Source organism: Ambystoma mexicanum, chromosome 5p (assembly GCF_040938575.1).
Source record: "Ambystoma mexicanum isolate Mex_15411 chromosome 5p, UKY_AmexF1_1, whole genome shotgun sequence".
Classification (NCBI taxonomy): domain Eukaryota; kingdom Metazoa; phylum Chordata; class Amphibia; order Caudata; family Ambystomatidae; genus Ambystoma; species Ambystoma mexicanum.
In genome coordinates this window covers 30,314,510-30,338,781 of record NC_090930.1, presented here as the reverse complement: position 1 = coordinate 30,338,781, position 24,272 = coordinate 30,314,510, and the positions used below count along the sequence as shown (strand labels likewise).

Here is a 24,272-nt window from a genome sequence, read left to right as displayed (position 1 = left end):
GCAGGGCGTACCTCTGATCTGAACCCGTCCCCGGAAGGTTTAAGGCTGGCAACCTTCATCTCGCAACTCCAAATTCTCGCTCGGCTGTTAAACACTCCTCTGACATCTGACCTCCTAGAAGAAGTCTACCTTGATGTCCTCGGTCTCACCGAGACGTGGTTCACAGCCAGCTCTGGGACGAGTTTTGACACTCTCCTTCCCAACGGTACAAGATGCTCTCAGCCCCCCAGATCCAACCGGCGAGGAGGTGGTCTTCCACTCAGGGAAGATGAGGGCATTCATGCCTCTCACATTACCACTCAAGCTTACTCTTGTGAATTCCTAGTCTGCAGTCTCTCTCTCTGTCTCTCTTATAGACACTCTCTTACTGTTGCTACTCTCTACCGGCCCCCTGGTCAAATCACTTCTTTTCTCTGAGTGGGCGGACCCCTCCTCCTCCCTCTTGGCCTCAACCACTCAACTTCTCTTCCTTGGTGACCTTGCCATCCATTTAGATTCTACCCGTCCCTCATCTGCACTCTTTCGCTAACTCTGTGACTCACTCTCCCTCTCTATCCTTCGCTCCGGCCTGACTCACTCTGCTGGGCACACACTGTCTTGATCTCACCTGGCCTCCCCTTACCACTCCTCTCTCCTGGAGTGGTCATTGCCTCCTCATCTCTCTTCTGTACTCTACTCCTCTATGTATCGTACTCTCGATACTCTTGACCCAGTCAGGAGAATTCATTTGTAGTGAAAAGCTAAGTGGCATTCTTGGTATGACTCCAAGAGCTAGCTACACTTAAACGGAAGTGTATAGCAGCGGAGAGGAAATGGAGAACTTCTTGCTCATCCTCTGACAAACTGGCCTGCCGTCTGCTCCAAAGGCAATACTGACTCGCTGTCCCCACTAAGAAGAAAGTCCACATACAAGCCCGCATCTCTGCGGCATCTAACAATTCGGGCAAACTCTTCAAAATCTGCAAGGAGCTTGCCAACCCTGCTGCAGCCTCCATCCCTCCTCTCGCGTCCATCCATGATCACCAATCTGGCTTCAGAGCTACCAGAAGCACGGAAATGAAGACCTGCTCTCCAACCTCGATTCTAACATTTCCTCTGTCGCATTCCTACTTGATCTCTCCTCCGCTTTCGACAGTCAACCATACCACCCTGCTCAATCGTCTGTGACAACCTGGGTATCACTGATCAGGCTTTGGCCTGGCGGAACTCTTTTCTCTCTGAACGACCCTCCCAGGAACAACTTGGGTCCTTCCCATCTTCTATCTTCCTCTCTACATGTGGTTTCCCCCAGGGGTCTAACCTCTCGCTCTGGCTTTTCAACCAATAACCCGGCAACTCCCGCCTACTGCATCTCCATTTTCTGCTCAACTTTTCAGTGATTTGCTGACACCAAACTCATTTTCAGGCGTCCTTCAGCCTACTCCTCTCCTTCCCTTATCTCTGATTGTCTAATCGCCATTTAAAACTGGTGTGCCGCCAATGAGCCATGTCTAAATGCCAACAAGACAGATCCTCCTTATTGGTACACCATCTCCATCCTTTCCTCTCACTCTCTGGCCGGCCTACCTTGGCCCTCCTCCTACCCCCCCACCTGTGCGGCTAAGAACCCCAGGGTTATCTGACTCTACACTTGCCTTCTCTGCACACATCTCTGACGTCTCCAAAAAGTCAAACTTTTTATTGCACCTTCTTAGAGGTACTATGGCTTTCCTCTCCTTCCCTCAAAAGCTCACCGTCTCCAAAGCTCTGGTTCTCTCCAGACTGGATTACTGCAACAGGCTCTTTCTAAATCTACCTGCCTCCACTCTCCGCCCTTTACAACTAATCCAGAACAGGACTGCAAGACTTGTCCTTGGCCTCAAGCCCTGGTATCGTATCTCTCCAGCCCTGAAATCCCTTCATTGGCTCCCAGTGGATGCAAGGATTACATTTGAAACCCTCTGCATTGTCCACAAGGCTTTCTGGGGCCTGGGTAAAAATATCTTCAACTATCCCTCCGTAAATACCGCCCCCGCTCAAGCCCTTTGCTCCTCTACTTCCAACTACCTCAGGGTTAGTCGTTCTGCTAAGAAACAAGCTGGGGGTAGATCTCGGTCTTCTGCTGGTGCCTCCCTTTGGAACAGCTTCCCGGCCACCTTGAAACTGGAGATGCTTCTGGAACCGGAGATGGTTTTCCTCAAGACCTTCCTCTTTGCCTCTGCCTTTGCCCCTCTGTTGATCGGTTTCTTATCTTGGCATCGTACACCTGGCCACCCTCTGTCATTCGGGCCCAGGTGCCTGCTCACCCAGTCACCCTCCTGCATGGCCTCCAAGCCACCCTCTGCACTATGGTTCTGTATCTCAACCCATACAGTCCCCCCTCCCACTTTTCTTCTGCACTTATCAGATATACCCTATCTGACTAACTTTCACCTGCCAATTGCGGGCTGCATTACCATGGTGTATCATCCTTATTTCTTTATTTAATATTCATTCTGTTTTTTCTCTCCTCTCCACTTTTCCCCTCCCCCTTCCATGCACTTGCTCTTTCCTAAATGTCACTGGGCCTAGTAAGATTGCTGTTTTCTTTGTTGTTTCTCCCTTGTTTCCCCCTCCCTTTTTGCCTGGTCGCACTCTGAAACACTTGTGTATGAGTAACATAAATAAAATAGAATTTCATTTCAAATCTAAATGCGATAGTATATTCAAAACAGTGCAACCTTCATTTGTCAAGTCACGGTGAGTGGACCTAGTCCGACCATGTACACAATCTAGGCTTAAGTTAAAGTGCCCCCCGACCCCCCTAAATAATATACGCATGGGCATCGCCTCACCCATGTACTTTAACCTCACAATGCAATCCAGTTTAGAACTTTCCCAGCTATACAAGTACCATGTGTATGACTTATGAGGGACAGTTAGAACCAAAGACACTCCGAGTCTGTTTACAACAGCACAGGGAAAGCAAACACCAATGTTACACTTTACTGAATGACTAAAAGTTATTCTAGGTAGGCAACAACCTAATGCAGACTTATTATGGACAACCTAGTAGCAAGTCAGGAGAAGCAAGACCCAGTTGGGGGACACTCATTACAATTATTCAAACAGGCATCATCTGGTGAAACCAATACATTACTTGTGGGAAGAGGGACAACCTAATCACAGGTGATTAATATACCTTCACATCTACTCTCCATTAAAAAGGCAAAACTGTTTCTAAGGGAAGAAAGTTGTTAACCATGCTTTTAAGAATAGTGCATCACACATCCAAGTTAAGAACCTTTGTAACTGTTCACTCTTAAGAGATAAAGTTACCAACCAAATCTTTTTCAAGTAAGTAACTTTTAAACGCTTTTCTTTTCTAGGCAAAAGGCCAATCCCTTAAAAGTCTTTCCCTTATTCTTGGAGCATGAGTGTTCTCATTGGCAGAAGGGGGCAAGGGGGCCAATAGGATCTAGTGACCAACAGACGGTTTCAGAATAGGTAGGTTCCTTAGTAGCAAAAGTCAGAGTGGGAGCGAATTGCGGGGAAATTTCAGTCTGAGGCAGGAAACCCCGAGTCTGCCTTCACTGTTGTAGGATTGTGGGAGGACCCACTTTCAGCACTCTAAGACTGACCTTCCCGCGCAACGGACCGAATTGCGGGCCAATTGCCGTCTGAGGCAGTCCCGAGGCTTCCAGGTCGAGGCACCGCTATGGAGAATGACTCCAGAACTTTGAGAAGAGGTCAACCTCGGATCACGGAGGCCGGTGGACGCGGCCGAGCAAGGGAAGATTAACTCGCCACTCAGCACCCTGCCTGACGCTACAGCAGAAAGTACTTGCCCGCCCGAGGACACGGGTAAGAGCCCCATGGAGGTTATGGGCGGGAGAAAGAGGGGGTTGGAGGCGGTGGGGGAGCACCAATGTTGATCTGTGTCCCCCCTTCTGCAGATAACGTTGTTAATGTGCTCCCTCCAGCGCTATGAACCCGAAACGCTCACTGTACCTGGAAGTACACCCTCTACGGGATTGCCCCCCCCCCAAAAATTACAACCCACAACAATTAAGTCATCAATATAGTGTATGGGAGGGGACAGGGGGGAGAAGAGACAGGCGGTGTTTCCAGGACGTTTGAAAACAATGAATCTGAAACCCTGCAGGAAAGAGGAAGCGAGGGGAGGAATGGGGCTGAGACCCCCGGAGTTCCCCTTATGCTACAGGGCTGCAGGTGGGGTACTCAGCAAGGAGCAGCCGCCACCGGGGTGCCCTCATTACCATCTCCCCACCACTCCCTGCGGTGCGGGGGAACTCGATCATTGAATATGTCGGTTTGCAAACTGGTAGTGGACGTGGTGATCCATCTTGGGAGGGAGGGAGGTGAAACCCCCCCATATTGGCTGAGAAAAATCAGTGGGTTTCCCTTGAGAGCAGCCCCCTGGAGAAGGTGGGAGCCCTACTCCCCAAAGCGAGCTGCCCTCAGAAAAGGGGCACCGAGGGGTCTGTGACAACAGACACGACAATGGACATAAATGAGGCAGAGAACCTGCCATCACAGGCCCACAGCCCTAAGAAAAGTCAGCAAGAGAAGGTTGTGCCGCCAGCAAGCAAACCTGGGGCATTTCAGAAAAATGAAACGTTCACCTCAAAAAAAGAAATCCACATCGAAATGTTCATCAAAAGCTTGTGATGCCAATAATGCACAAGAAAGAAAGGGGAAGCAAACGACAACACAGATGGAGGGACCAAAAGTGATGCAGATCAAATCATAGAAGGCCAAACCTACGTCCTTCACTTCTGAACAGAAACCATTATTAACAACCTCACTTAAACTCTTCTTTCAAAAATGAAATCATACAGGGGCACCGGGAGCGGAGAATGAAAATGTTCTCACGGATGCAGAATTAATTGCTGCAACAGAAACCCTTGAAACATCCAAACACCATTTAACACCAAAAAATAGTGAAAAGTCGACAAACTAAATCAAAACCCCAAGGAGCGGGGAAAAGCGGATTTCAGATAAAGAGATAGCCACTACCCATAAGACCGCAGATGTCGACTCCTGTATACAGAGTTGGTACTATGGGAAACCACAAAAATCCCTTCCTAATGGGAGGACTCCCCGGAAGCTCGCCGGACCACGAAGATGGACGCGCCAATCACCCAAATACAGTTGGAGGGCGGACATGAGCGGCGGACATGAGCAAAGAGAGGGGTGTTTAAACAATACGAAGAAAATGGAAATAAAAGAAACCACAACGTGGGCGAGGAGCAGAAGATAGGACTACCTCCCCCGCAAGGACCAAATGACCCATTAAGGGAATTACCGGGGGAAAAGGAGAACGCCCTTAGGCTGGAAAATATAGACTTAAGGACTCCAGGGCCAATAGCAAAATCTAAGCAGGATGAAAGAAAAAGAGGTAGGGAAAAGTGACAAAGTGGTGACCCGAGTCTCTTACTACCCAGAACACCTTCAACACTGATCGGAAGAGGACACAGTTAAATTTCATCACTACCACAAAGAGACACACCATCAAAGAAGATCGACCTAATGTCAATTATGTCTACCATAATAATTGCCTTGAACCCATTCTGCAAACTCTACGAAACACTAGGTGATACCTTGAAAGATCAAACATCCCCAATAGCAGTATGGAACTCCAAATTAATACTCGGAGGGGTATATGCTGGCTAACCTGGGTGAAAAGCTCAAACCCACGACACCCTTGAAGGCGGTGAATACGGCATCTCAAACGGAGGTCTCTCAAGGCCAGCATCCAAAAAGGCAGGGCTTCATCGGTATCCACACAAACAGACACCCCCATTGTTATAATTTCTCCACAGAAGTGGGTGCTGGGAACAGGCACGCATCTGAAGGGGGACCCATCTCAAAAAATGATTGGTTCAAGAGTACTATCCCAGGTGGAGGACACTGCAACGACAAACAACTCCCAACAGAAGCAAATTGCTACGGGGCAGGAACAAGAGCGCCTAGTATAGAGGAAACCGCTCTATCGTTCAAAACTCCACTATGGTGCATATGACTGCCTCCTTGCCACCCACTGATCAGGAACGAAACTGTAATGATCCTCAGACTAAGGACAGTCGACCTACCTATGGTATTTTCTCACAAAAACTCGATGGCAGTATAAAAGACCAGCCAGACAAGGCGGCTATATTTGACTTCGGAGCAAGGGGCGGTCAAAGCAGTAGAAACTTCAGAAAAAATGAGACAAAAGTAGTCAAACTTAAAATAGGAAAATTAGAAAGGCGGGAGGCAAAAAACCCTGTCCAAATATCTAATTTAACGGAAATGAAAAAACTCGATTTGGAGGACGAAATCGCCTCGGTCGACTCTATGGACCTAAGTCAATACCCATTTGAGGACTCTGACCGAGGACCTCCCATCAACTCAAATGAAAAGAAAAGCCACATCTCCTCTAGAAATGGATCAGATTTGTGAACCGAAAAGAAAGATTAAGAAGTGACAGAAGGGGCGCACATCTGCGAAGGGATCAGCAGAGATCCACATCCCCCTTTAATGCAACAAATGGAGTCCGGAGCGTCACAAGAGGGAAAAGCAGACAGAGTGCCAAATCCCAAAGAAACCCCGAGAGAGGAGAAGAGAGTCGCGAAGATGCCCACCCAAGGTCAAACCAAAAGGAATAAAAAAAGGCTTTGGGGGAGTATCTGGACCACAGACGCAAGGACCTTATTGAAAGAGAAAGAAGGAAAATATGATGATCACTGGAACCAAAGTTCCAAATCAGTAAAAAAAAAAAGGTATTCTCCATTAAGATCTAACCAAGAAAAAAAAAAAGATATCGAGATCAAATCGCAAGCCTCAAGAGCATTCAAATTAATGAGAAACATTGACAAAACCGACAAATTTGACCTTGAATGGACAGACAGTAATGAAACTATGCGCTCAAATTCCAACCCTAAGTGGCCTTCCATCTGAAGATCTAATCATTGTGGAACCTATGCATGAAGGAAGAAAAGCATGTTAATATCTGCACATAAAAGATCCCCCAGTCGAATTTCTTAAAATTAGGATTCAGCTTAATAGATCTGCAGTTACATCGCAAGATCGCGAGCTAGACCCTAGAGATCGTTCAGACTAGGGAACCACGTCGGCAACTTTCAACACCAGTCTCAAAAAAGGATATTCCTTGAGATTAATCACAGACCTGGACACCACTCTGCCAACTTTCAACACTAGGCCCAAAAAAGGACACCCCAAAAGTCTCAAGGAAAGAGTACACGGGGGTAGTGAGCCCTGGGGCCTACGTAAAAAGGGAAACAAACTACGTAAAAGAAATAGAGAGGCGGACAAGAAGGGACTGTGAAGACCAGGTGGAAGACCGATACAGTCGTTATGCAAATAGAGGAAGGTGAGCGCTTCCACAACGAACATAAGAGACACCCGAAAGGCCCTTATTCAAGCAGGACGCCAAAAGAAAGTGATATTAGAAGACCCAATCCAGCCATACCTAGTGTTACTCACCACTCCGAATAGGTCAAAGATGCGGTGAACACGACCTTGGAGATGTTGGTAATATAGAATTCCGAATTCAGCCTTCCATCCCAGCTCCCCTGAGTACAAGACTCAGGCTTCCTCAAAGAGGGGCTCTTTTCCACAATGTACCTCTCTGCTGTTTCAGTAGAACAGACAGAGATGTCAATTGAATAAAAGAGCGGGGAGAACACACACCGCCAATACCAATGCTGCAAAAGAATACCAAGATATTAGACAGTGTTGATGTTATAAACAAGTGATTAGAACAGTAAATGATTGAACAACTACCTATATGAATATTGGAGTGGAATTGCGTTTCCCCGGGATAATCTACAAAGAATAACACGAATGAGTGGAATAAATCTAAATCAGTATAGTTTCCCACTTTAGCTATAGTATTGATAACAACTGACCTGAGTAAAGAATATTGGAGTAGGAGGAGTCCAGGATAAGGAGTTCAGAATTCTGGAGACAACGACAGGAGAAAATAACAAACAGGGAAGTTAGTATAGGTAAGTAACCCCGGACGGCACGAGGGACGCACGAGGGTCGAGTTGGTGCAGATCAGGAAAGCGTTCATATGTGCAATCCAACAGAAAACAATGTCCATGGAAGACAATAGATATGTACCCTATTATGGTTGAGTAGTTGTTGAGATGATCCGGATGAAAAAACAGCCAAAATTGATGTGCAGAGCGGCAACCAGGAAAGAACCGCCAGACACTGAAGAGAGCCGTATCCAGAAGCGTTCCGAGTCCAAGAACCAGACAATCACAACAAGAACAAGGGAAGAGACGAAGCAATCCAATTTCAGGCAGAAGGTCAAAACCAGGAGTTCAGATAAGGAATCGTGTAGGGGTACACGAAGAAGAAACGGATGAAACTGCGTGTAGCTGATAACGTTAATTAGCAGCAACGAGCCCCTTGGAAGATGGTGGTTTTATAGTCGTCGTAAGAGGGGCGTGGCTTGCTGTACGTCTTCCACGGACAAGGCGTGTCAGGTGACCTGGAGTACGTCGACGTTTGTACAGACGCCATGGTAGCTTGTACCTGGACCATAGAGGAGCCTGCAACGAAGATGAATTCTGCAAGGATGATGACGGGGAAGTCTGAAGTGTAACACCTAGTAAGATAAGTGACTTGGTGACAAGCAGTCCAAAAGAAATCTGAGAATTTGCCACTAAATCAGGATCTGGCCAGTCTCACCCAGACACGCAGCCCTAACAGGAACCATCAGAGCCAAAATGACCAGATAGTGATGGGATCCTGGAACACCCGCGGCTTTGGCCATCTCACAGGGACCTCCGACTTGAATCTTGGAGACTACGATATCCTATGTCTCCAAGAGACATGGCTGATGACAAAAAGTATGGACGGCTATGAAATTGTGTTCTCTTCAGCTAACCAAGGGCAAAAGGGAAGACCCTCTGCTGGCCTACTGATTGCCATCCGCTCTGGCAGTGGGCTATCTCTGAAATCAATATTGACATCGACAGCCCTGACCCAAGCAGCCCTGATTGAAGGGTCAAAATGTAATACAGAAGGAAACCAGGAAACAACCCTTTTGATTTTGATAATCAATTCCTACTGGAATCCTGCTGCAATCAACGACGAAGTCTTCATCCAATCAACAAGGAACATCTTGGAAGATTCAATCCTAACTCAAAAAATTGACCACATCGTTACTGGTAACTTGAATGCACTACTTGAAGATAAGGATTACCCATTGAAAGCAAGCACAAAAGCTTTACCCTCCTACAAAAGAGAAATAAAATGGCAACAATTAATGGAGGCATTGGACCTTCATAACCTCCACACTACAAGACAGCACCAACACCCCACAGTCCCATCTCGGGAATGAAATGGTCAAGGGATAACGATCGACCAAGCGCTCGTTTCACGGGAGTTGCTGCTAATTATCGATAATTTCGAAGTCTTAAAAATGCAAAACAGCAACCATAATTTGTTGCAAACAAGGTGGAAAACTACCCAGAAGCTGTCGGAACAAATGTCAGACCTGGAATTGCATAATGCTAACACTCAACTTCGTCTAAATGAAAAGGCCATACAAAATCTAACCCAAAACTACCAAATTCAGGTGAAAAAGGCCACTCATCCTCAAACAACAGACTTGGACTAACATTCCTTGTTAGAAATGTTTAAATCAAGAAAAAAGGGATTGAGACCGAACCAACGAAAGCACATTATTAGTGGCAAAAATGACGAACAGTTAGAATGCTTAAAAGGCAAGCCAAAAAGACGTGTGATCCATTGATTAAGGAGAAATTGGAGCAGGAAGTGCAAAGCTACAGAGCATGGGTACGAAAGAACAGGTACACCCTATACCAAAAAGACTCTGAAGACATGCTGCGAGCACTGTCCAGAAAAAGATCTAGAGATTTCTGGTCATTGATTAAAGCAACAAGAGGTGATCCCAGTGGGAGGCAACAAACGTGGGCGACCCACTTTAAGCAACTGTATAAATCCAAAGACACCACAGTTATCAACGCCAAAAAAGAAGGGACATGGAAGATCACATGGGCAATTGAGTTAATAGAATCAAGGATAAGACAACTCAACAACTCGCGGGCCACGGTTCACGATGGAATTACGAACCTTGAACTGAAAAAGCATCTGGAGTCCTGGGCCCCCCTTATTAGCACAATCTTTAAGGAAACAGTAAAGACCAGTAGCATTCCAACTTCATTGAGAAGGGCACACATTGTGCCAATCTTCAAAACAGGTGATAAAGCGGACCCGCGCCAGTATCGACCGATCGCTTTGCTCGATACAATAGGGAAAATCTTTGGATCAATTGCCCTGGAAAACCTGCAAGGCTGGATAACAATCAAAACATTTCGACCCATTACAAACAGGCTTCGTGAGAGGACTAGGTACAACAATTAACATCCTATTATTAAGTGCATTGAAAGCGAAAGTAAAGGATGGGAAACCACAAATGCATTTAATATTTATAGATTTAGTGCAAGCCTTTGACTGGGTAGACCGGGAAATCCTGTGGGACAAGATGGAAAAGCAAAACTGTCCAAATACAATCATGGGTCCTATAAGAGCTTTGTATACTGATACATCAATACAGGTGAGACTCAATAGAGCAAGAGACTTAACACGAGAAATTCCCACTGCCCGGGGTGTCAAACAGTGTTGCCCCTTGGCTCCCGCGCTTTACATCCTATATACGTCGGACTTCATGGACACTTGGACTTGGGATTAGATCCTTTCCTCCAACACTGGGTAACGAGAAAATGTCAAGACTGATCTACGCCGACGACATTATCTTAATAGATCAAACACAAGTCGGCCTGCAGAGGCAGTTGAACAACCTTCTCGTTTACTTGGAAAAGAACAAATTAGAACTAAATAAATCAAAAACAAAAGTAATGTCTTTTGAAAAAGGAGGAAACACAAAAAAGAACATCAAGCTGTCTGTTACCTTTTCAAGTTGTGTTCCTTCAGCAAACTTCAAATACCTAGGAATTATATTGAACAGCTGGGTTGAACTCCAGATGCAGGAACACCGGTTCAATAAACTTAATGCCCTGATCAGCCAGTCGAAAACGATTAATCAAACGTTGGTGTTTCTCAATCCTCCCGATTGTGAACTATTATAAGGCAAAAGTTGTGGCAACTTTGATTTACGGCGTAAAAGCAATGCCAGGGCTGCCATCATACCTATGGCCAAAACGGGAAGGCCGTTTCTGGCGCAAAGTCCTAAATCTGCCAAATTCAACTCCCACAGTGGCGATAAGGAGAGAACTAAGCCTAAGTTCAATAAAAGTCCTGGTGGAGCGAAACTCCTTGATGCTATTTAGAAAAGAGATCCATCAGCAAAACACATTCTGAAAATCAACGGAAAATTAGGAAAATGGGATGTTACATGCGTGGAGGCCTCGAAACCATCTGTGAGAGAAATTGGAAGTACGGAAGAGGACCTGCTATAAAATCCCACACTGATTAGCACAAAACTTCTGGAAATCAATCGGATTGAGACCAGTGACTCAGCTGATCAATGCAAACTGCTCGCTGATCTTACATGGAATCCTAAAAAAATTAAACAAGGTGGCTCCGTACTTGCTGAAATCCCCCGACCAACGAACACGGCAAGCATTTTTGCCGATTAGACTGAACTTAGTCAACACTAATGAAATCTTAGCAGTCAGAGGGAAGGTTTCATCGAATAAATGCAGATTTTGCCCTCCTACCCATGTAGAATCGAGAAGGCATCCACTTCTGGAATGTTTGGGTCTGGCGAAGAAAAGACACCTGGCTAGGCCACTTCTTCAGGGACCTTCACGTTTACAGTGAGGGCGATTGGTAGGCACGCCTAATGAGCGGGGAGAAAACCTGCTGGGTTATCGCCGTGGTGGGCTTTGGACAGTTGGGATTGGAGGAGCAAGTGGGTTGAATATCTACTCATCCTCCTCGATAGCCTTGAAACGGCGACTGTCTTTTCTTGCCTCACTCTACTTCAGCAGAAAAGTGGCTTCTCATTTTGTAAAAATTGTTTGTACAATTAAAAACAAATTTTTAAAAAAGTCATTTCGTAAGGAAGGTTGGGAAAACAGGTGAGTACTTTACTTCTGAGTTAGTAGAGGTTCAAGGGGCTTCACAGAAGACACACTAGCAGGATTCTAGCAGTGGGACTGGGTGCACTGGTTGAGAGGCCTCGCCAATCACAGAAAACACCCCACAGCTACACAGAAATCCTAACAGACTTAAGGTAAGTACATATTCAAGCCAACACAGTACCTCAGAAAAATATTTTGCAGCAGGACTACTTCAGGATCGGCAGCCAAATACCCGGTCAGTGGATTCCTTGTCGTGGTGACTGAAAACAAGACCTCAGAAGGAACTTCGCAGCAGGGATCAATGGAGAAGGCTCTAGGCAACGGTTTCCTAGCGGCCGAATGCGGTTGAGCATTTGGTGCCTTTTCAAGGAGCACAGAAGAAGACTATAAATCGCGGTTGAATTCTCGTGGTTACAAAAGGTCCAACACTCTGTTGAGGGGACTTTTCAGACTATTTGTGTGTCTGGAGAAACACCAGGATGCCCACAAAATTTCAGAGAGATTCTGAATTCGGAATAGCGTGCATCGCACAGTGGCTCGAGGTCCCAGGGTATTAGGGTATTGCAGCGTTGCAAGGTTTCAGCAAACCATGGAATGGCTCGAAATGCAGGTCTTTGAGTCTAGTGGATCTAACCAGACTCTGGGTCAGGGTAATAGTTTTCAGAAGTCCCCAGGTTGACTCGAAGGAAGGGCTACATCAGGCTCAGGATACACAGCAGGCTCTCCCGGTTGCTGGACATCGTCTTAGCCACTTTTCATTCATCATCCTCTTCGGTTTCAGTGGTCGACTTGCCTTCAGCTTCCAGGTTCACAGTATTTAACAGGAACTACAGCACAACTTGTGCATTCTCGCCCTGCATTTTACAACAAGGGGCAGTCTGGTTGTCCCATCAGGACAGCCAGCCCTCTCACTGGGATTTGTCCCCATTCAGGCAAGGAGGAAGACAAAGGGCTGCAGAGTTTTGGACTCCTCCCTCGCTTCCTGCCCTCACAGATAGGAGCCTGGGTGGGGAGTCAAGGGGACTCCCACCGAAGATAAAAATCACACAAATGAATTTCCCACCCTGGATGTCAGGCGAAGGAACAAGAAAGGACAAGAAATGCAAAAATGGCAAAAAAATAAGATTGGGCCATTTTGGTAAAATGAGCATCCTTTGGAGTCTTTACTGCAGCTGTGAACACAGCCCGCCGTAAAGCTGCGCCAAATTAATAAAAGGTCTCACTGCCACCCGCCATTGAAGGCAAGCTTGTACCTGTAACAGAATTGTTACAGTTTAGGTGTGAAAGTCGATACATTGCATCTCCTCCACATAAGGTGGGGGTGTGCTGGTTTCACAAAATAAAATGTAAAAAGGGATCCAAAGATCCTTTCTACCATTGGGAACTGCAGTTCTCTCAAGGTTAGCCAGAGAAAGTTTAAAAGGGGAGCCCCTAGGGCACCCCAGAAACAACAGGCACTTCTTGCCAAAAAGAATTAGAGGATAACTTTAAAAAGACACTATGGAGAGTCAAAAAACTGACACCCACAAAAAGAGTAAACTATTCTGTGGGTGTGGAACAAGGTTCCCACACAGAGGTATTAAGGAAAAATATCACACTAGTAAAGCAGAAAGTTCTGGGGTTGACCCAGGTCAGGAAGATTTACCATTTCTATAAAAATCTTACCCAATATCGGACAACCGGCCATTAGATATTTTGGCATCATGGAATTCTCTCCTATTGAAGAAGATATAGTCTCTCCTAACAGAACCATCCTGTTTCCTTGGGGGCCTTCTCCTCCCAGGGGACCCACCTGGCTAATACCACCGCCCCAGGGTTAGGATCAGGTAGCGGCTGCCTTCCTCTGGCCACCTGGCAGGAGACTTTAGGCATGGATTTTGTGAGGACTCCACAGGATTCATCATAGTTAGATTGGGAGAGAAATCCTGGCCCTAAACTCACTCTTACCTGACCTTTGGCAGTGGAACCTGGGTGAAGGATCCTTCCCTAGAACTAACCTACTGGATAGGAGTGAGTTGAGTACTTACGTGAACCTAACTGACTTTTGTAACTCCGTATTAAGTATAGATCCTTAACATGACAACCACTAGCACTGAAAATCTCTATAAAAACTCACCGGAAGAAGTGCATCCGAACTGGTGAAATTCGGGAACAAGCCACCAAACCATCTTAGGTTTGGACTTTTTTTATAAGTAATACTTGATTATATTTATATATACTTACCTGACTAATATGGATGATTCATATTCCACTGTGTAAACCTGTAGCCCTAGACCACTCCCACCCCTTTCCGAGACCAAGCCTTGACGCTCTCTACCACAAAACATGATTGGGTTTGGCTGACCTCTCATTGTCTTCCCCGTTTACCAGTTTAAAAAAAAAAAGAACACAAATAACCCCAATGGATACCAAAAGGTTACATTGGGCTACAACTGCAATATGCACTCCTGGGTGGAACCCAAATTAAATCACAGCTGACACTAGGCCACTCCCCAAAATGAATGTGGACTGATATAATCTCCCTTGGGAATGCATGGATAGCCTTCCAAGGTAGCCAGGACAATATACTGAAAAAGTGTTGCCATGGCATGGGGAGTTCAGCTGAATTCCCTGTCCACAAAAAGAGGTCAGAGATCCAACAATCAACTAGGGATAAAAGCAAAAACTGCATGGGTTTCCTAAAAAGGGACTGCAGAAACTCGCACTAGGACGTCAAAAGCAGCCCCAGCCATAATTTTGCTGGATGCACGTACAGCTGCAGCACACACAATGATTTCCAGCTATGCCACATGACTAACTCGACAGAAGACTTCAAGACACATCCACTTGAGGCATTTAACAAGTAGAATGCAAGCTTCCCTCTGACTCAAATTGTATTCTGGCATCTTACCTGCTGGATCCCAAGGAGGAGGTAGAAAATACTGTCTGGTTCATAGCGCTCTCCATTTGGCCGAGTGGCTTCTTTCACAAAGTGTACCAGGCCATAATTGAGCTCGGTGGCCGTGCAAGTCAAGAGGTCATCCTTAATCCGAATGGGTTTAGCTGTAGAGAGAAAAGGAATGATCATAATTTGTCAGTGAAATGTCACGCAGGGAACTGAAAACCAACATGACCTGCACGGTTAGGACCATGGAGCCATCAATGGGACACGGCACAGAATCCATCTTCAAGAGTGGTAAATTCAGAATCTGGCAGATCCGGATAAGGATTAAGTAATGACTAATAATACTGGTGCTTAAGTAACAATGGAGCTGAACTTGCAGTCTGCAATGCCATTGCTGAAACATCCTGTGTGTGACCCAGTCTACAAAATTAGATTGATTAAACCAAGAGGCAGACCAACACCTGGTGCAATATTACTGCCAGTTTCTCCGCAAGCATGCACTCCCCAATTCAAAGGAAAAACCAGAGCACAAGTCAATTATTCTAAAGGTAATAAAGCAAACCAATAGCAGGTCAAATAAAACCTGCAGAGTTTTTTTTTCCTTTTTCTAAAGATTCGGGGTTTCCACACCCTGAGCACCCATTTCCTCATTGCCACCCCCTCACCCCACCACATACACACACAAACACTTTAGTTTCCCCCACCCTTCCCAACCATGCTTTTTCTCAGGCACACTCACGCAGCTCCTCTTTTGTGTCTCGCTGTGCCAGTCAGCCCCTGCGGGCACTGGTGTGCGTCGCAGGGGCTAACAGTTTGATTTAGACAACAGTCTTTCTAAATCATCTTTTGCTAATTAGTTTTTTTTGCAAACTATTTTTTGACCCAATACCGTTTCAAACGATCATCATGCCTCTCCAAGCAGTGAAATAGCGTAGCAGCCTAGGCAAACCACTAGGATAGGCACTGTGAAGGGACACACAGGGCTCTATAACAAACCCACTTAACTGGGACTCACAATGTCTTTATAATAAAGCTGCAATATAATTGGCCGAGGGTTTTGCAGGGATTTCTCCACTCAATCCATATGGGTAAAGATGAGGAGCTGAAAAGTCATTGAAGAGGATTATAGCAGCACATACAGTTTGCAATGTGGAATCCAGAATAAGCGTCTTTGTTCAGAATTGGAAACAGTTAGGCAAGCGTGTATGCAGTACCCTGTAGAAGACTGCACCAGCCTTGTCCTCTTGGCAATAGTTAACCCAACCTTTGGTATAAGCATGTACTACACAAGTTGGTAGAGTGACTGAGCAGCCAGGCTCATCTCAAGAGGGGTCAATGTGAGCAGTAAGGTTGTAACAGAGTTTCAGTGACAGTTATCCAAACAAACATTTACTCTCAAGGTGTCTTGATTAAAGATTTATTAATTAATTTGACAGTCGGTTATATAAGTCTTCTTCAGAAGGGAGCAAATCACATTTAACACTTAAATATACTTCAAAACATGCTTTTAGTTTCTCTAAAACAGATGCTACCCATTGGGATGTGTCACACACACACACACACACACACACACACACACACACACACACACACACACACACACACACACACACACACACACACCCCCCCCCTCAGGTGACAAATAGCTAGAACACTGGACATTGATTTATCACTGGTACATTTAGAGCAATACTGAATTTGGTGCAAAGGTTAGATACAGGAATAAAACAGAGGTTAACATACTTAATAAACTAGTAAGTACTTTCTGCAACCCTCCACTGCTAAGTAAATTAACCCTTTCCTGGGGGAAAGGTAAGGCACAGAGTCAGAGGTGGAAGAGTCTTTCAGGGAGCCAGGCCCGCCAAAGTTAGTTGAGCAAAGTCTAGGGGGGCTGAAACATCTTCTGGTAGGTAAGTAAAATTCTTGCAAAGTTTTCAAAAGAGTTTGTTGAAATAAAGATCACTTGAAGGGCCACAAGCTGGGAGGCTTGTAAAGAACAAAGTTGCAAGCAACAAAGACAAGTCTCAACTGAGAGCTAGCAAGGCTAAACAACAAGAGATAAGTCCTCTTAGGTTTACAGAACCTTTGGTATGAAGAAGAAACTGGATGCAGCTGCACTTTTCCTGTGTAGGTCTGCAGATCCTTTGTTCCTGGGCCTCAGTCGTGGGGACAGGAGGGAGGATGTCTGGGGGACTCCTGCAACACGAATGGATGGTCGGTGGCAGCAATGGGTAAACTTCAATTCAACGGCACTGAGTTTTCAGCTCCTCGCGTCACAGCAAATAGCACCACTGCAGACTCTTGGATGTAGAGATGGGCTTTCCTGGCATCTGATGTCAAGCACTCGGATGGCTCAGGCTCAATCAGTACTGCTTCCTGAAGTCCGAAAGATCTTCCTGGAGCTCTTGGCCAATTTAAAAGCAATGCACTCTGTTTGGTGTTCTTCTCCTTGGCATTTCGATTCCAGCAGCAGCAGAAGTACAGCCAGCTCCGAGAGGATGTCCAAACGATTTTACTTTGGGGTTGATTGGTCCCACCAACCCGAAAGGGAAGAGTCGTCCTTGCAGGGCTTCTCTAGTCAGGGTGAATTCAGAATTTCAACACAGCAGCAGGGCTTCACCGGGCAAACAAATGGTCCAGGAGTTGCAGCAGGCGTCTCTTCCAAGTGTTTCTTCAAATTCCTTCGCTCCAGTGGTCGACTGCCTTCCAAGCAAAAAGCCTCACCTTTTATGCATGTTTCTCCCATTCATTCCAGCCTAGCTGTCAATAACACAGTAGGGTGGCTGTCCGCCAAGGACAGCCAACCAGCCGGCCAATCACCTTTGGGTGCATTCCTATAACCAAGAGGATTAAGCACATGAAGTTTCAGGAACCTCCCTCACTTCCTGCCCCTGCTAGACACGCTGGAGATAGGAGGCGGGCTTCACTTGTGAATCCCGCCGAAGACAAAACAAACAAAGGGAGCAAACCAGGTTTGGCGCGCCACGTAAATATCCAGAAGGACCTTTCCAACAAGAAATGGCAAAAAAAGAACACTGGGGCCATTTTGACAAAATGGGCACCCATGGGGTGCTTTACTGGGGCTGCACTTGCAGACCACCGTAACCACACGCATTGGTAGTAAAAAGTAAACCACTGCCACAACCTATTGATTGTAGAAAGGGTAACAAAAATGTTACATGAGAAACTAGACAAAGCTAAGACGGATACTAAGTAACTCCACCAGCACTCTATGGTAAGATAGTTTGTGCTGGGTCTAGAAAGTGACAAAATGTAAGCAAAGTTGTTAGGGAGAATTCTCATAAATGTGTCAATTCCTCCCACCTTAGAGCTCTCAAGCTCTTTTGCTAAACTTTGGGACTTTGAACTTTTTAATTCTGTGTTTATTTCTTTGGTTAGACAGCTCCATAGGCATCATCTTTTCATTTGTGTCACACGGCACCCTCAGTGCAGTGACACATGGAAGACTTTTAGGCAGTCCCAGGGTTTAAATACCTTCTCTGGTATAAACTACTGTTTCCCAGAGAAAGTAAAGTGAAATTGACTTTACTAGTCTTTTCAAAATCCTAGACCCAGCACACCCCATCTTACAATAGAGTGCTGGAGGGGTTACCTAGTATCCCGTGACTAGAAACTCATGTAGCAGTCAAATGCTACCCCTTTCCTCTCGAAATGGCTGGTGATCGTGGTTTTACACTGAACAACCATGATTTTTCCGACCGTGAACACCGGTAGCATTAAACTGCAGGAGCCATGTTTTTCAAGATGGCATCTGAGCCCCCTTTGTTTAAACAGGTCCCGGTCTTTTTTCACCATTACTTTTTGGAAAGGTCCCTTTGTGCCATCGCCTTTGACGGGCTTCAGGACTGAAGACCGCCTCTGGCTCCAGGGTGTCTGGTGGGGGCAGGAAGTGAGGGAGGTGCCCGAAACTCCCTGTGCTTAGTCTCCTAGGAGACCAAAATACACTCTGGCGTGATTGGCTGACTGTCTGGCAAGGACAGCCACCCTGCTGGGTGACTGACAACTAGGCTGGAATGAATGGAAGGAAACTGGATAAAAGGCAAGTCCTTTGGCTTGGAAGGCAGAGTCAACCACTGGAATGAAAGAACCGAAGAAGAGCTTGAAGAGGACAGCTGCTGAAACTCCTGGACTGTTGGTTTGCCCGGTGAAGCCCTGCTGCAGGATCCGAATCGCCAAGTTCACCTCGACAGAGAAGCCCTCACAACGACGCTGTCTCCCTTTGAGTTGGTGGGACCAATCAACTCGACACTAAGCCACCTGGACACCATTCTCGGAGCTGGTTGTGTTTTCCTCAGTGTGCTGCAGGAAACCGAATAACCAGGGAGAGGGAACACCAGGTTGTGTGCTTGTCTACAGCTACCGGAATTGAAGATTTGCCAGTTGCCAGCTTTTGTGACCAGTCCCGGTGCAGTGCAGGAGTTCCCCCGATGTCCTCCCTCTTGTCCCCACGACTGAGGCTCAGGAACAGCGAAATCTCTAGGAACTGCCAAGAACAGAAGTCTTCAACTGCATATTTTTCTTCCTTGTTAGGTACTGTGAAAACCCGACCAAGGGAACTAACCTCTCACTGCAAAAGTGTATGAAACCTTTGCAACTTGTAGGCCTAGTCAGCTTGTGACCAAACATCTGATTCTTTCTTTTACGAACTATTTCTAAGAACTTTGGCAAAGACTTTTCCATTTAACAACCAGAACCGTTTTATCCTATACAAGACTTTAGCCTAACCTATTGCATTGTATCAACTCCTCTGGTGAACTCAAAACATTTGCACTGTTTAAGAATACTTGTAACCTTCCTTTTATTAACCTATGCCTTTTTGCTCCTGCTTCAAATGCTCTGAATGCCTTTTTGCTCCTCCTTCAAAGTAGTTTAAATGTCTCAGAACCTGATAGTGTAAAGTACTGAAGTATATTTGTGTGCGATATAGATTGCCCCATTTAGTGAATGTTTTATAACGGACTGTGAAATAAATTATTAAGTGTTTTACCAAGAAACCTTGAGTGTAAGAGTTTATTTGAATACTTGTGATTGTAGACCTCTGTGTAACATCACTGCAGTTCACATTCCCTCTTGAGAGAAGCCTGGCTGCTCAGCTCTGCTACCAAAAACTGTGTAGTACAGCCTTATACCAAACGTTGGTTTTGATTACACCTGTAGTCTTAGTTGTGTGTAGTCGTCCCAAAGGGTACTGCATACAAACTCTGCCTAACAAAAGTCAATCTCACTTCAGTGCTCTTGAAAACAATAGTTTCACCAAGAGAAGGTAGTTAAACCTTTGGGAAATCTAAGACTTCCCTGTGCAACTGCACTGAAGGTGCCGTGTGGCAATGTTAAGATGATGCCTACAGATTTCATTAAAGTCAAAAGAAACAGTGTTCAGATTAAAGAAAAATACATGAGAGTGGGAAAAGGGTCTCACTCTCTCCAGGTTAGAGATTAAAAGTCCTCAAGTCCAGCAAAAAGAGCTGGGGGTCTCTAAGGTAGAAGGGAATTAGCACATTTCTGAGAATTCTCCCCAACACTCGTCCCCTCCAGAGTAAGTGACAGGAGGATTTAATCCACCCCTGGATGAATCTCCTTACTCCAGTCGGTCAGACATTCTGGAAAGACCATCAGCATTTTGGTGATTACACCCTGACCTGTGTTTTATGGTGAAATCAAACCCCTGCAGGCTGATTGACCATCTGAACAATTTAGGATTCTCTGCTAACTATCTCAAGGGTTGGTGGTCTGTTTGAATTACGAAAGTAGATCCATACCAGTATGGTCTAAACTTCTTCAGAGACCACACAATGGCAAAACATTCATGTTCTATGGTTGCCCACCTTGTCTTGGGTTCCTTCCGTTTCCTACTGATGAAGCTGATAGGGTGTTCCCAGCCTTTCCCATCTTCAAGTGTTCTATTTTCTACAAACATTTCTAAAAACATTGTGCAAGACTTTTTACCTACCTGCAAAGAAGATCTTCAGCTCCCCAAGACATTGTGCAATTAACATTGGCTGTCCTGGCTCCCCGAGAGACTCTTCTCCCCTTTGACTCTGTGCATTATCTTTTCCTCAGGAATGGGTTGAACGTAATTGACATTGGAAGGTGTTTAAAAGTACTTACCTGTTTGTGAATTATTTGTTAACCTTCGTTTTATTCCCCATCTAGCTTTTGCACCACATTTAGAATTGCTCTAAATGTACCAGTGATAAATCAATGTCCACAGTGTCCTAGCTATTTAAGTCACCTGAGGGTGTAGAAGGGGTCTGTGTGCCATCCCCATTGGGTATCATCTGATTTAGACAAACCGTGTGTTTAAAGTGTATTATAAGTGTTACAGATATTGCTCCCTTCGGAAGAAGGCTTATGCAACTGACTGTGATAAATGAATAATTGTCTTATGAAGAAACCTTGAGTGTAAGAGTTTATTTGAATAACTGTCCTGTGAAACACTGTCACAACATTACTGCTCACATTGACCCCTCTTGAGATAAGCCTGGCTGCTCAGCCACACTTCCAACCTGTGTAGTTCAGACTTCTACCAAAGGTTGGGTCCCTATTGCCAGGAGGTCAGGGTTATTGTAGCTCCCCCAACGGGTACTGCATAAAATCTTGCCTAACAGGTAAACAGTCACCAGTGAGTATCATGCTGGCCCCAAGGGGTCAAGCCTGGTGACAAGTGAAAACAGGGAGGCAAACTGATTTAACAGAACTTTACACTCCTTCTGTTGGTTCAGAGTCAGATCAGAAGAGAGATTAATTCCTATATTTCCATCTAAAGGCTGTCCCCTGAGAAGGTCAGGTATAGGTTAACTCTCCCCCTCCTCTTGATCAGATGCTAAAAGCAAAGCTCCTAGTTCTGGTCTGGATACATATGCCTTGTCTCTGCCGTATCCCTCATGTGTCCATAAGGAAGCACTGTTGCCTCGCCACACGGCGCAACTTTCACAGAAACAAATTCCAAATCTCCTGCCTCCTGCTTCCAACTGCCGCCTTCTACTAGTACAACACGCGCGTAACAGAAGTGAGCCCGAAGTGAAGGGCTATTTGGCTGGAGACTCTGCTGTGTCTCTCGTGTGTCCATAATGCTGTATGCGGAGGAGGAAGCACTGTTGCCTCGCCACGCGGTGAAACTTTTACGGAAATAAATTCCAAGTAAACCTACTGGATTTGTGTTCTTGTGACTTTAACTCAATTACTCTGTGTAATCTTTTGTGGACTTGCCCCTCAAGTAAAACATCTTTCCTCTACCTAGATCTCCTGCTTCCAACTGCATCCAAACTTTCTGCTAGCACGTCGCATGCGCACCAGAAGTGAGCTTGAAGTGAAGGGCAGTTTGGCTGTTCAGCGGTGCAGCGGGTGCCCGAGGCGTGGAAGCCAAGTAGTAAGGTAATTGCCCTAAAATGACACAATCAATCCAGGGAAGTATGCAGTGGATTGGAAATCCACTCGTTTTGGAGACCTGTGGGCAAATGAATCAGACGACTGGAAACAAAAAGGGACGCTTAAGGTATTAATGTTTTTTATCTACCTTATTAAAGGTATATCGTACCCCTTATGGAATACTCCCTCTCTCTCACGGTCAGGGGGCAACCACACATTTTATCATATAAAGGAGACAGAAATCACATTTCTAAAAACAATGGTGATCTATACATCCAGTATGGTGTGAAAGTCCCTACCTGTACAACTGGTCTTGAAAAAATAGACTTAGCACCTAATAATTTTCCACAGTATCAAAACAGTTTATTTTAATAAAGTTTCACAAAATATTTTTAAAAAGTTCTTAAAACAAATTTTTCCTAAAATGATACAACACCACAAGGTAGATGTAAATACAGTACAAATCGCTAGTTCCACACACATATATTCCTATAAAAATACAACACAGTACAAAAACATACAAAGAATGATTTTGACAATTCAACACAGTGTTATTAGCTCAGGCAAAACAATCCCGACATGTTTCAGTTCCTCATTGCGCTGAATGCATGAACTTTCTTCAGGGGAAGAACTCCATTTTCTTATTCTCCACCATGCAATCCAGGGGCACACAAAAATATTTCAAATAGTGCTTCTAAAGCCGACAAAGAAAACAAAGGGGGGACTGTCACTACAGATCACCACCATCCAAACATGTAAGTCAAACAGCTCCACATACATAGCTAGACACCAGTACCCTTGTTGCAATGCACTGGTTGAGGTACAACGGTTGCCGTCAACCATGCCGCCCAAACGCTACAAAAAACTACATACCTCCTAAATAGGATGTTCATAGTGCTGGTGTGCAAATACACACTCGAGTAACATCAGACTTCTATAATGAAGCCCTTGAAAATCTTTTAATGGTTCTTTAATAACCCGGATCCTGGTCAATGCTGCAAAGAAACACAAGCCATAGTGGTGTGTCAAACATTTTGGTGCACACACACAGCACTTAAAAGATATCGTCCCATCACCTTGCCGCTATTTTCACCATATTCAGCACCATCTTGTGCTTATCAAAATATAGTAACTACGTGCCAAATGATTACATCATGCATATCCACAAGTACTACAGTGCTAGTTGAGGCCAAAACCTTCACCATGTATATCGCCACTGATGTCAAAGTACCTCCTATGCGGTAGATCTAAAACCGCAAGATAACCCATCATGGTCCTTTCCACGGTCCTAATTGTGATTCTCTCCCACGTTGCCAACGTTCTTTCAAAATGAACAACCTTAATAATGATGATGATAATGATGGTAGAAGTGAAACACCACAATTTAGTCTGTAAACACATCTAATTACTGGTCATCTTGCATCCTAATTTTCTGCATCTATCATGAAATTACCTTGTAAATGGATAGATATTTCAATATGTAAGCGCTCCGATGCACTGACCAGACCCGTCCCGCGATGTTACTCCCAGCATCCTGATCATACTGAGCGCGGGAGATTCAAAGAAGCCCGTATTGAGGTCAACATAAACAACGGACTAACGTCTTCTTCATAGAAATAGAAAGCGGACTGCACGGCCGCAATTGTACTCGTAAAAAACATCATGCCAAATACAACTATTACGTGCTCATTATGTCCCTCGTGAGATAGTCACCCGCATATAAACTATTAAGATTATTAAAGCGGATTATGGAAGGAACGTATGACACCCTAGTTCACGGCCACAGCAGGGGCATGGACATGGAAACAAGACTATCATGTGCGGAAAAATCATGCAGGGACAGAAACTCAAAATAGAGTCGGCACTGGATTCCATGTTGGAGAACCTCCTAAAAATAATTTTTCTGAAAAAATAAAATAAAACCACATAAA

General features: G+C 45.2%; 1 protein-coding gene across 5 annotated transcripts in view; it reads right to left on the bottom strand.

The window, feature by feature from the left end:
- ZMYM3 (zinc finger MYM-type containing 3) overlaps positions 1 to 24,272 on the bottom strand; it is a 1,331,158-nt gene that overhangs the window by 248,789 nt on the left and 1,058,097 nt on the right. For all 5 annotated transcript variants that reach the window (XM_069612373.1, XM_069612372.1, XM_069612371.1 and 2 more), the window contains one exon: positions 14,959 to 15,110. In XM_069612373.1, the coding sequence (XP_069468474.1) occupies positions 14,959 to 15,110 (152 nt within the window). The remainder of the gene's footprint in view (positions 1 to 14,958; positions 15,111 to 24,272) is intronic.